Raw genomic sequence first — 11666 nt, 5'->3', positions numbered from 1 at the left:
GGGGACTACGGATTCATACCCTATTACCTGGATCAGCTTTTTTGTCTCCTTTGTTCATATGGGTTCTTTACTTGTTTGCTTCTCCCACCATTGTCCCCCTTCCCCTACCTCCTCTTTCCCCAGCTTCTAAATTCAAATCACTTACTCCACGTGATACTCTGCTCGGTGCTGTCCTTGCACAGCATTTGACCAAATGAACTCAAGTTCACAAAAGCTTGTGTTCACTACATATCTTATTTTGTTAGTCTATATGGTGCATCTCTACCCTGCCTTCTGCCTGACTTCAGATAAACGTGGCTTGCTACCTCTCTCTGCTTAAAGAGCTGGTCAGTGGTATTGCATTGGTGGCAGTGGACAACTTGGACAGCCTCCCCGGCACACAGAAGCAGGACTCCAGGAAGCTCCCCCACACCTGGCCATCTTCCCACCCCAAATAAACCCAAAATTTCTAGAATCCTGGTCAGCTGCCACCAGTGGAAGGGAACTGGCCAGCTCTTTACAAGTGGCTGAGAGCTGACCCCGGCCAGGGATGCTGCAGTCAGGGTCCTGGCTACGTATTGTGTGGGTATTTGTGTGGGGGTCAGGAGTGGTACAGTGTGGGATACCTAGAGGTCCAACCAGGCACAAGTCATGGAAAGCTCCACCTGATTATCCAGGTATACTTCTGAAACAGTTCAGGAGGTTTAAACCATCCTAAACTGGCTGGCACACCTGGACACTTGAGAGTTCAACCTCATTTAACCAGTGTAAGTGTTAAGTCTGCTCACACCTCTAAGCAGGTAAGTTTAACTTTGCTCACAGACCCCTCAGTGGTTGAGGGCGAATGCTGTTCATGTACAGCATGGGTCCATGGGTCCCAACCTTTTTAGACTCTAGGCACCTGGTTTGTGCGACCGGACTCTGGAATAGACTCTCTGTGGGCACGGTGCTTGAGTGGTGCTCCCAGTCTGTTGCTTGAGACACCTACCCTGGAGATGTTCAAAAGGAGACTGGACACGCACCTTGCTGGGGTTGTTTGGCCCCAGCAGTTTTTCCTCCCCAGAGCAGTGGGGCTGGACCCGATGATCTCACAAGGTCCCTTTCAACCCTAAACTTCTGTGAATCTGTGAACCACCCCTGGATAAATTTGAGTCACTTCCAGAAAAATGCCAGTTCTTAGTTTTCTTTTTCTTGACAACAAAACTAGAACAGTTGTCTATTCTCAGACCTCAGAAAGACCACAGCTATGGGTTTCTGTTGGAAATATCTGGGTTTATCTAGTGAATCAGGCCTGTAAACCTAACAGTCCTAAGATTGCAGGGCACCGTGCGGCACCTTTGAAAGGATCTGAAGGCACACCTGGGTGCTATGGCAGAATATGTTTGTGTGGCAGGCCAATATGGCTAGGGACAGACATTACACATAAACTGGTTTAAGTAATCACAAACTGGTTTAAACCTGTAACAGAACAGATGTTCAGTGCACATCGGTTGAGAATCTCCGAGGCAGAGGATGCCATGACAGCAGCATAGTCATTTTCATGATTGCAAGCAACAAACTCAGGTCTTTTTTTTTAATTGCAGTTTTATTGAGAAATGTCCTTACAGTACAAAGTACAGTTTATTTTAGTCTAAAAGGATAGCCGATGTATTATTATGATCGACTGTTTCTCAGTATTTTACTTAGTCATATGCAAAGTCCAGCTGAAGGAGGAAGTTTTCTGAAGACTGCTGGTAGCTTGTTCAAGATCCTAAAAATGTTACAATAATGGAAGCAACTGTACCTCTGTGTGTGACACGGTTGCACAGATCAACCAATCTACACTTCAGCATGATATTCTATTTGCTATAAGCCACTTTGTCTTCCCCTGATTGGCTGGGTGAGTCTTGAGAATTAAACTTTACGTTTGATTCTTCACTCAGGCTGTTTTCAGTAGATTGCTGTCCATTAGCTCTCTTGCCTGAAACCAGAATATAGAAAGAATTAAAATAAATGTACCGTTTTTATTGATGCAGCATTGGAACACAGCAGGCTGAGAGCAAGACGCTTTATTAATGACAATTTAACAATAACATTTTTATACATCTATAAACATTGAAGGCAGCCAATTTTCATTTAGTAGCCCCAAAGAAATGGCAGCTCAATTAATGCTAAATTAATAACCAGGATGCTAACATATTTTAAATAACTGTCCCTGGAATGCATAATTTAAGTTGCAGCAAGTCAGTGGCTTACTGCCTACAATCTTGTTTCACAGATGGAGTTTGCATCCAGGATACTGTCCAAGCACAGGTCACTGGAGGGCTTGGTTTGGTTGTGTTTACATTTAACGTAGCATAACCAGAATATGTTTGTGTGGCAGGCCAATATGGCTAGGGACAGACATTACACATAAACTGGTTTAAGTGATCACAAACTGGTTTAAACCTGTAACAGAACAGATGTTCAGTGCACATAAGCAAGTTTGAAAATGGCCGAAACTGGTCTGAGATAAACCTGGTTGAATGTAGTATCAGACTTAACTGATTTAGGTCAAACCGGTTTACGCAATGTCTGTCCCAGACCCGTTGCTGGTTTAAGTTAAACCAGACAGCCCCAGCATCCCAGTATGCTCTCTGGGCTGGGTGGAGCTCTCTGCTCCACAGCAGGTGTGGTCTCTCCCCTCTGCTCCCTGGCTGGAGCTCCAACGGAGACTCGCAGGCACAGCAGGGTCTGCTTAGCTTCCTCTGCCCCATCCCTTGACCCACAGCACCACTCGCTGCTCACCTTTCTCTCTCCTACAGCAAAAACGGTAGCCAGCATCTGTTATGCTAGCTAATGCTGGGAGGTGTCTGTGTAAGGCAGACATGACAGTGTTGGCTTAGGACTTTTTGAAACTAATCAACAGGTACCTGGTAATGGCCCTCCTTGGAATGTTCCCTTCTCTGGAAAAAGTTGTTCAGGAAGAGTTTGAACTAATGAGAGGCTTTGTTTTCTGATGGGGTGCTAAATGATGATAAGAGAGCTGATAAATGCTCTATTATCAAGAACCCTTCCCTAATCAGAGTGCCCTGCTAGGGCCTGGCCACACTTTCCTCAGCTTAGTCCTGTGGAAGGGAAGGGAGGACTGCTCTAGCATCCTCCAGCTTCTAGCTTGAGCCATGTGCCTGAATTTCCTCAGTCAAGAGGGGATGTCTGTACAGTTACAAACTGGTTCAGCCTAGCCAGGTTAGACTAACCTGCAAATATTAAATCAATTCAGGCTCAGGCTTTTTGGCTGTCTGCCCTTAGCCAATATGAACAACCCATATGCTTGCCTTACACTACGAACCTGATTTTTAAAGCACATGTGCAACATGAAGGTGGGAAGCCAAATAGCAGACAGTGATTGAGAGTAACAACAAAAATTGTCAAAATCAGTCCCAAGTTGAGTCTAAGCTATGTCCAGATCCCAGCAGTTTATTAAGACTCCTTCGTGGCTGGAAAATCCTCTCTCAGAGGTTTAGGTGAACAATGTCCTGAGTCTTAATTATTCAAAGATTCCACCTATCCTGCTTCTGGGGATGAGCTCAGCATTCTGCAATGCAGCCCGTCCTAGAGCACAATACAGATGTCTATATATCCATAAGCATTCCACAAATGTTTCCTTTATGGCCACTAGTTTCACTTCTGGTTTTGATGAACCCCAAACATCAAATAACCAGGAACCCAAATGTGAAAGCTGCCTGTAGGTTTACAATGAAAATCAGCCCTGGGAAACAGTTTGGTTAAACCCAGAACTTTTTAAACATTATGGCCTGCCTAATCCTAACTCAACTGTCCTGTCCATACATAGTTTGCTAATCAGTGGGCACGTCTACACATGCAGTAGACTGTGCATTTGTTACTGCATAGTCATTTAGTACTTGCTTAGGCAAGTTACCGTGCAGTCCCGTTGCCACATGGCTATTTTTAGCTGCTACCACGCAGTAGCAATGACCTACTGTGCAGCAGCGCACTGCTACTGCGCAGTAGCATTGGTGTCACACTTCATGCCTGGCAATGCTATGCCGCCTCAGCAATGAGCTACAGCACAGGAGCTTGTTGCTACGGCAATGTAGTGTCTCATCTGCCCATAATTTTAAATACATGCAGATAAATCGTTCCAAATAATCCTATATGCTGGAGGTTTGATTCTGGAAGCTAGGATCCAGAATGACTTAAATAGACTCGAGAGATGGTCCATAATCAATCAGATTAAATTCAACAAAGATCTTGTGACAGAATAACTGCATGCACAGTTACAGACTGGAGAATGAGTGACCAGGCTGTAATACTGCAGAGAAAGACCCGGGGGTTACAGAAAACCATAAGCTGAATTCAAGCCAACATCGTGCTCTTGTTGCAATAAAAAACCAACAGCATATTGGGCTGTATGAACATAAGTGTCACTTGAAAATCAAAAAGTGATTCTTCTTCTCTATTCAGCATCAGTGAGGCCTTACCTGGAGTTTTATACCCAGTTGTGGGCCCCATATTACTAGAAGGATGTGGGCAGATTAGAAAGTTCAGTGCAGAGGACAAAAATGATTAGGTGTGTTGAAAGCAAGACTTATGAAGAAACGCAATAGGAACTAGGGTTATTTAGTCTGGAACAGAGAAGACTGAGGGGGGATTTGATAACAGCCTTCAAATATCTGGAGGGCACATGAATACTTTAAGCCATTTTGAAAGGGGAGTGTTTCAAAAGGGCAGCAGTTGGAGCAACTGGTTCCTTCTAATCGTTAAGTGTGAATAACCTGAGAATGGCTTAAATGCAGCAAAACAGCTCCTACTTTAAGACTTCTTCAGCCAGGGTGAAAGCTGGAATGGTATTGCTGCATTTGAATTGCTCTCAGCTCATTCGCACACAACAATTAGAGCAGCCCAGCTGCTGCCTCTTGAAACGTTCCCCTTTTGAAAGGGCTCTGTGCGTTTGTGTGTCCACACCCCAAAAATCTCATCGTCAATAGCTTGTCCAGTTCACTTCAAGTTTGGAAAAAAAATGTTGTGGTCCAAGGACAACGCACGTCAAATTTAAGATAAAAGGATGCTGGTTTAAGCATTCTGGAAAGGGTGAGGTGGACAAAATTAGGCTTATATTGCAAAGAACAGTTACACTATACAACTGTGGTTGTTTGAATTGTTGTCAATATGGATCCATTGCACACACAGAGACGCACACAATGCCCATGATGACTGGACCTTTTTTTTTTAACATCAATGTCCACTGGGACCATATATATGCCCTGCACTTCCTCATGGTCTCATGCCAGGGCACAAAAGGGCAGAATAGACCCTTCAGTCTGCTCACAGTCTGAAGCCCATACCAGCTCAGGACTACAGTCCTTACTTAGCTACAGTAGCCGAGTCCATTATGGCAGCCAGCAAAGGACTTTGCCCCACACTGCAGGAAGGAGATACTCCAAGACGTGAAGAAGAACGCCTGGCATTCGAAAAGCTGTCTAACTCTATCCTAACTATGCAGTTGGTCCAATAAAAGATATCACCCTAAAAAATCTTTGCCAGTATCATAAATCCTGGAATATGGCTACAACTTCACTCTAACACTACCAAATTAGTTAACAAAGGTGTGAGGAAGGATTTTGTCATCATTGTAATGTGCACCGTTATTGTTTGTACAGACATGAGTGATAGGAGGGACAAGGTCACAGCTGCTCTGGCTTTTATGCTCTTGCATGAAAACACGAAGAGTTACAGGGTGCCTGCCCAGCCACAAAGGATGCTACTATGCATACAAGTTGTACTTCAGGCATGTACATGCTCTGGGATCCACACGCTAAGCAGACTTGTTGCAACCTTACTGAAGAGAGAGGTTCCTGCATCTACGCTTCTGCCTCTACGGTTTACCTATGCACTCACAACCTATTGGATTATCAGCACTTCAGTATCTGAGCACTTCTCATTAGTTAAAAATAGCAGCATTACAGAGTCAGGTATGATGAGCCTTTGTCTTTAAACAATATCCACCTTATGACTGAAAATAGCAGAAGGCAAGGTAGAGATGTACCTTAAAGACTAACTAAAGAGCAGTCCTGTGGAGGGCTATGTTTTCCATACCTAATCTGGGCAGAGATTTTTCTTCTTATGAGGGCAGGAGGCAATTTGTGCAGCAAGACTGCTGTTGTCGTGGTGTTAAGGTTTGACATGACTGGGAAGACTTAATGATGACACTTTGTCTCTTACAAAATGACAAAATATTATCTGCCTACCTGTAGATTCTTTGAGTGTTTCAATATAATCAGACCAGAAGGAACATTCTGCTTTTTTCAATCCTTTGCGATTCAGTAAGGAACCAGTGAACTCCTTGTAGTTATCGCCGTTAGCATGTGGCAGGAACATTGGCCATATGGACACAGACCTTGTGAGTTTACTTGAGAAGCTATAAGGGTAATTTGGATTTCTGAACAAAAAGAAATAGAAATGATTGTGACAAAGCAATGGCATGAAACTTTATCGGCTTATTAAACTTCATTGGGAAGGAAGGGAATTGGCTGGCGGCTCTAAGGAATGTAGAAATAATACTTTTCACTTCTGGTTCTCTAGTTCAAATTCATCCCAGACTGATAGAAATTATAACCATTATTTTCTGACAATGGTTTGCTGGTTTTTGTTCAGTTCCTAATGGCTAGGCATTCATCACACAAATACCATCAGAGCTAGCCTGCTTGTCAGCCACCTCAGCAGGAGTTAAGACTCAAGACAATCTTTGGACATATAAAGCTATAGTTTCCAAGTGGACCCCCTCATTTGGATCTAGCGTTAGCCATTGTACATGGACATAATTCATTAGACTAGTGTTGAGGGTTATTCGCAAGGCAGTGTAATAAAAGTTATACCACTCCTGGCTGTGGTTTTCCCATTCTTCTGAACAAGAACTTGAGATCACAATGCTCAGACTTAGTTACCTAAATAAAGCTCTACAAACTGTGTCATGACAGCTGGAGTTCCTTTTTTCTTTTCAATGGAATTTGTAGGCACGTGACATATCTAAAATTCACATTATTTGTATGTGCCAGAATTTTAGGTTTGAAAATTTGGCCACATCCTTCAAACACAAATGGTCAAAGCCTTGCCTAAGTGAACAGAGATTACTTGAATAAAGGCATCATCTGCCTTAACTTAGCTTTTTATGATATACCTCTCAATCCTCAAAACTGAATATAATTAAATTAGAATATAATTAAAGTAACTTACCCAGATTTCACGAAGTTGGATATATACTCCATTATTTTTAAGGAAAGGCTTTTTTCTTCCGGAGTAAACTGTCCTTCATACTGGGGGTAAAATGGCAGCCCAAATCCATACTGCACATCGGGTAGGAGCTCCAGGCTTGAACTGAAAAATACACATAACGATAATAATAATAATGAAGCCTCCCCATCCACTTCCTTGCTTTGAAGGGAGGAGGGCTATAGCGAATGTTTTAAATCAAGCATTTAAGTTTTAAATTATTTTAAACTATAGCTAGAATCATGGGAACTGCAGGGCTCAATGCTTCTCAATATGAGGCCACACCTAAAAGAAGAGATGGAAGCAAGAATGTGCAATGTGTGTAGTGAGGGGCTTGTAGGCATTTCCTACAAGAAGGAACATGGAGGAAGGAGGTATAAATCTCTCACGTGCAACTTCAATTCTGTAGAAGTAGGAAATAATCTTTTTGGTGTATGCCTAAATGTTCAATGAGATCTGAACTATTGTGTTACCAAAACAAAATGCAAAGAGGAAGGTGATGGAGATCGGGGCAGCAACAACAACAGAATGATCCTGGTTTAATTTAGAGGCCTGAAATGAAATTGTGGCCGTATCTAAAGTCAATAGTTTTGCCAGCTGACTCTGCTGGGATCAGGATTCTCTTCTCCCAGTAGCCTCTGAAATCCAAGAGGCGTCTTGTAGGAAGTGCGTTTTTTGTCTGTTTGTTTTTGCAGGTTTCTTGCAGGCATAGTTTCATTCTAGTTTCCTTGGTGGTGCCAAAGTTTGGTCTCTGTAGTGGAATTCTCCTTGAATTTAGTGTGGTGGTCTGGTGAAAATCCATGGGAGAGAGTATCATACATCAGATTTAGATGCCTGAGGATGTACGAGTCATGAATGCGACCTGAAGTGCTTCAAGAGCTTGGAAAGAGAAATCTAGGCAGGCAAGAGGATCCCATAATTGAAGGACATGGTGGGATACAGATTTTAGTGCACCAGAGATACAGCCAGGACCTGGTGAAGGGTGCTAGATGCTGGAAAGTTTGTTCAACATCTCTCCCACCTTGGGTCATGTCAAGGTGGGCAGCAGCAAGAGGCCAGGGAGAAATAACGGGGGATTTTTTAAGCCTGGCATAAAAAAAAAAAAAGAGGTACAGTACTTAGGTGTGTTAGTCTGAAGCCAGGCAGAAGACAGAGTCAACTTGCACTTTATAAACTATCTACCACGTACAGAGCGCATAAGCTGATTAAAGGACAGATGCTGCATCAGATGCTGTGAAAGGACAAGCTTAGAGCATTGCTTTTCCATTACTGGAACTGCATTATTCTATGCTCATCTTTCCCAGCTGCAAAAGGTTGTTTAAAGGTGGCATGACTGAAACTACTTTAGCTATGGATGTAAAATAACGTGGCATTGATAAATGCCAGATGCTGCTTCTGATGGAACAAAGCTTATATTTCAAAATACCGGAGGCAGGTGGACTGAATAGAAGATGGCTCCTCTATATTTTAGCAGCGGTGGTACCACACTCTTTTCCCAAAGCCTCCATTTAAAAAACAAATACACACCCTGCTAAACGAAGTACATCTTTGTCTGATTTTCTTTAGTCCTATCGTAAAACCTCAATAACACTTCGCATCTGGAAACTGAATTATTTACAGATCATTCTGCAAAACAATGTAGAGCTGAGACTAGATTAAAGCATATTTTTCTGCCTCTAATGTTTACACAGGGATTAAGCGAGATCAGAGTTTAATAATTCTGCTTCAAAAATAATTTGCTTGGCCCTATACATTACAGCAATGTTTGGCATGAGCACTGCAAAGAGGAGGTGCTTAAAGGGAGCTGTTTGCTGTATTTAAGAAAAAGGCTCATTTTGGGGTATAACTGAGGCCATCAAATTAGCAAAGATGTGGGACGGGGGCAAAATAATTCATTTAAAGGAGCTCTGTTAAGGTGAATTTGACTTTAAAACAGCAAAACAGCTGGGCTATTAGCGTAGAGGCTCTCTCAGAATTAGACTGTATCCTCAGCAATGAGGCAGCCAGACAGACGTCATTATAATTCACATCCCAGAAGTAGTAAGCTCTTAAACCAAGATCCAAATAGGATTATATTTATTTGTAACGATGTCAACTGCACCATTGGGAGAGGCCACTTCTGACCCTTGTTCCTGGCTGACAATCCTGCACTCTGGCCAGGGGGTCACAGTAGTAAGAGGATGGTGAACAGAAGACTAGGACAAAGGTGGTCTGGATCTGTCCAGGGCACAGATCAGCAGTAAAGCTGGAGGAAAAAATCTGTCTCTTGATTTAGCTCTGACACTCACTGCTGTTGTATGTCAGGACAGCGCAGCTGGTGTGTGAGGACAGCGTGCCGTCCACAGTAGCTCTGACCAGAGAGCAGACCAGCCGTCTTAAGAAGGACCGAGAGCAGCCGTTCCTCCCTTTATTGCATGGGGGAAGTGGGATTCTGCCAAGTGCAGAGATGAGTGACTGTAATAACTCATTTATAGCTTTATTGCAATAAATGTTTTCACTCTTCCAGGGAAGTGTCCAACACATCAGTGCTATCCTGGGTCAGATCAAAGGTCCATCTGGCTCCAGAAGTGGATTGAGGGGGGGAGGGGAGGCATGGCAGTGCAGTTGCACCCTCTTTCTGCTACCGCCATCCCCAGCTGACTTGGGAACAGAGGTATCCTCAGAGCTGCTCCTGCCCCACTCCAGCTGTGGGCCACAATTGCACATGTGCCAGACTCGGCAGGGGACAGCAGCGGCAGGGGATGGGCTGCCTCTTCCTGCACCTGCTTCCCCCTCCAGTCAGGTTCCTTGCAGGCTTGGAGAAGGCACTGAAGGAGCCACCCCACCCCCGGCCATTTCTGCCTCCGGCTAACACAGGCACACAGGGAGACCCAGAACTACTCTTCCCCTGCTCCAGCCATGGGTTGCAGGCAGGCAGGCTCCAGGGGGAAAAAAAAGATCAGGCTCAATGCTTTTTTTTTTTTTTTCCTTTCTTGGGTGGAGCCTGCTTTCCCAGGCTGCTGCCAAGCTGCCTGCAGGTCTTCCTGCAGAGACCCTAAGCTGTACAGAGCCCAGTGCTTCACTCCACAGCTGGTAAGGCCCCAAGTCATTTAAGGCGCATTATGCTGCTAAATTTGCTACAGCGGCTGGAATTAATGTGCAATACACCACTGCAAAAACCAACACCATTAAAGCAGTACAAAAGCATTTAGCCGCTTTGAAGTGTCATGCACACACGCCTCTTGTTTCATCTACACATAGCCCAGGCCGTAGATATAGATGTGCTCCCTCTGCACCAACATACATTGGGCTTTTTTTTTATTATAGAAAGTTGAACAGCTGCAAGAGGACAGAACAAGAGGCTAGCTCAACAGCTCAGCACCTATGCTGTACACTTGGGATGGGAGTGAGTCCTGTTGAAATCTCAACTCCCAATCAGGCACAGCAGGGATCTGAACCTGGGTCTGACATCCCAAGGAGATGCCCTGAGTCCTGGGCCCTGAGAATAAAAAAAGGAGTTAAAACAGCAGTTTGTCACAAAGCGCAATTGCTTTATCCCTGCCAGCAACATGCGATGCTTTCGAAAACAGGAGCGTGTAATCCAACGGATCATCTTTAAGATCTGGTGAACAAGAATGTCACCGACAATAACTTATGCCGCTCTGACTGAGTGGGTCTCTAAGGTGCCACCCGGCTACGAAGATAATAAATAAGAAGACAATACATAGGATTCACAACTGCTATTGAAGGGGTTTCACATTCTAGCTCCTCCCATCTCGTATCCCCCAGTAAACAGGCAGCTGATTTGGAACCGTACCTTTGTTCTACTTCTAGTTCATCATTTCCCCCTGGAAATTCACTTTAGGATTGCAACAGTTTTCATTATAGATGAATAATGGTGGACTCTAACCTGGAACTCTTCTTCTGTTTTCCTCTCTAAAAAAATATTCCTTAAACTCCATGTCTGACAATCTGAGCTACTTATATGGCACTCTGAGTCACATTGTCATCTATTTTTGGTTGGCTTCATGCATTTTTGGGGTATCTTCTTTTTAAAAAGTCTGTCAAATAAAGATAGGCTAATGCCATAAGTCAAAGGTGTTACATTGTAAACTACTTTTCAAATTTTTCTAAAATAACAAGATGAGGATAATTCTTAGGAAAGAGCTACTGACGAACCAAGGCAGCAGTCAGCTGATGGAAACCGGGGTCATTACTGAACATGCTAAAAGGATGTTTATTTGGCAAAAGGTCTTTGCAAAGCAGTGATAACTATTAACAGAATAGACTCTTCTATGCTACATGACTTAGAAAAGGGGCAGGTCTTGTCAGACCAACCCGATTGCCTTTTATGGTCAGGTCACAAAGGCAATGGATGCAGGTGTCGCCGTGGATGTAGTCTTTCTAGACTTCAGCAAGGCCTTTGACACCGTCTCCCACCCCATCCTCATTAAAAA

General features: G+C 43.7%; 1 protein-coding gene across 1 annotated transcript in view; it reads right to left on the bottom strand.

Moving 5' to 3' along the window:
* Nucleotides 1-1563: 1563 nt before the first annotated feature.
* The window catches only part of TG (thyroglobulin), a 210241-nt gene continuing 200138 nt past the window's right edge, over nucleotides 1564-11666 (bottom strand). The window contains exons 46-48 of the mRNA XM_019547510.1: nucleotides 7195-7335; nucleotides 6210-6400; nucleotides 1564-1939 (exon numbers count right to left, since the gene is read on the bottom strand). Coding sequence (XP_019403055.1) covers nucleotides 1818-1939; nucleotides 6210-6400; nucleotides 7195-7335 — 454 coding nt within the window. The 3' untranslated portion in view covers nucleotides 1564-1817. The remainder of the gene's footprint in view (nucleotides 1940-6209; nucleotides 6401-7194; nucleotides 7336-11666) is intronic.

This window comes from Crocodylus porosus, unplaced genomic scaffold (genome assembly GCF_001723895.1).
Source record: "Crocodylus porosus isolate Cpor-Errol unplaced genomic scaffold, CroPor_comp1, whole genome shotgun sequence".
NCBI classification, from domain to species: Eukaryota; Metazoa; Chordata; order Crocodylia; family Crocodylidae; genus Crocodylus; species Crocodylus porosus.
This window is presented reverse-complemented; position numbering and strand designations above follow the sequence as displayed.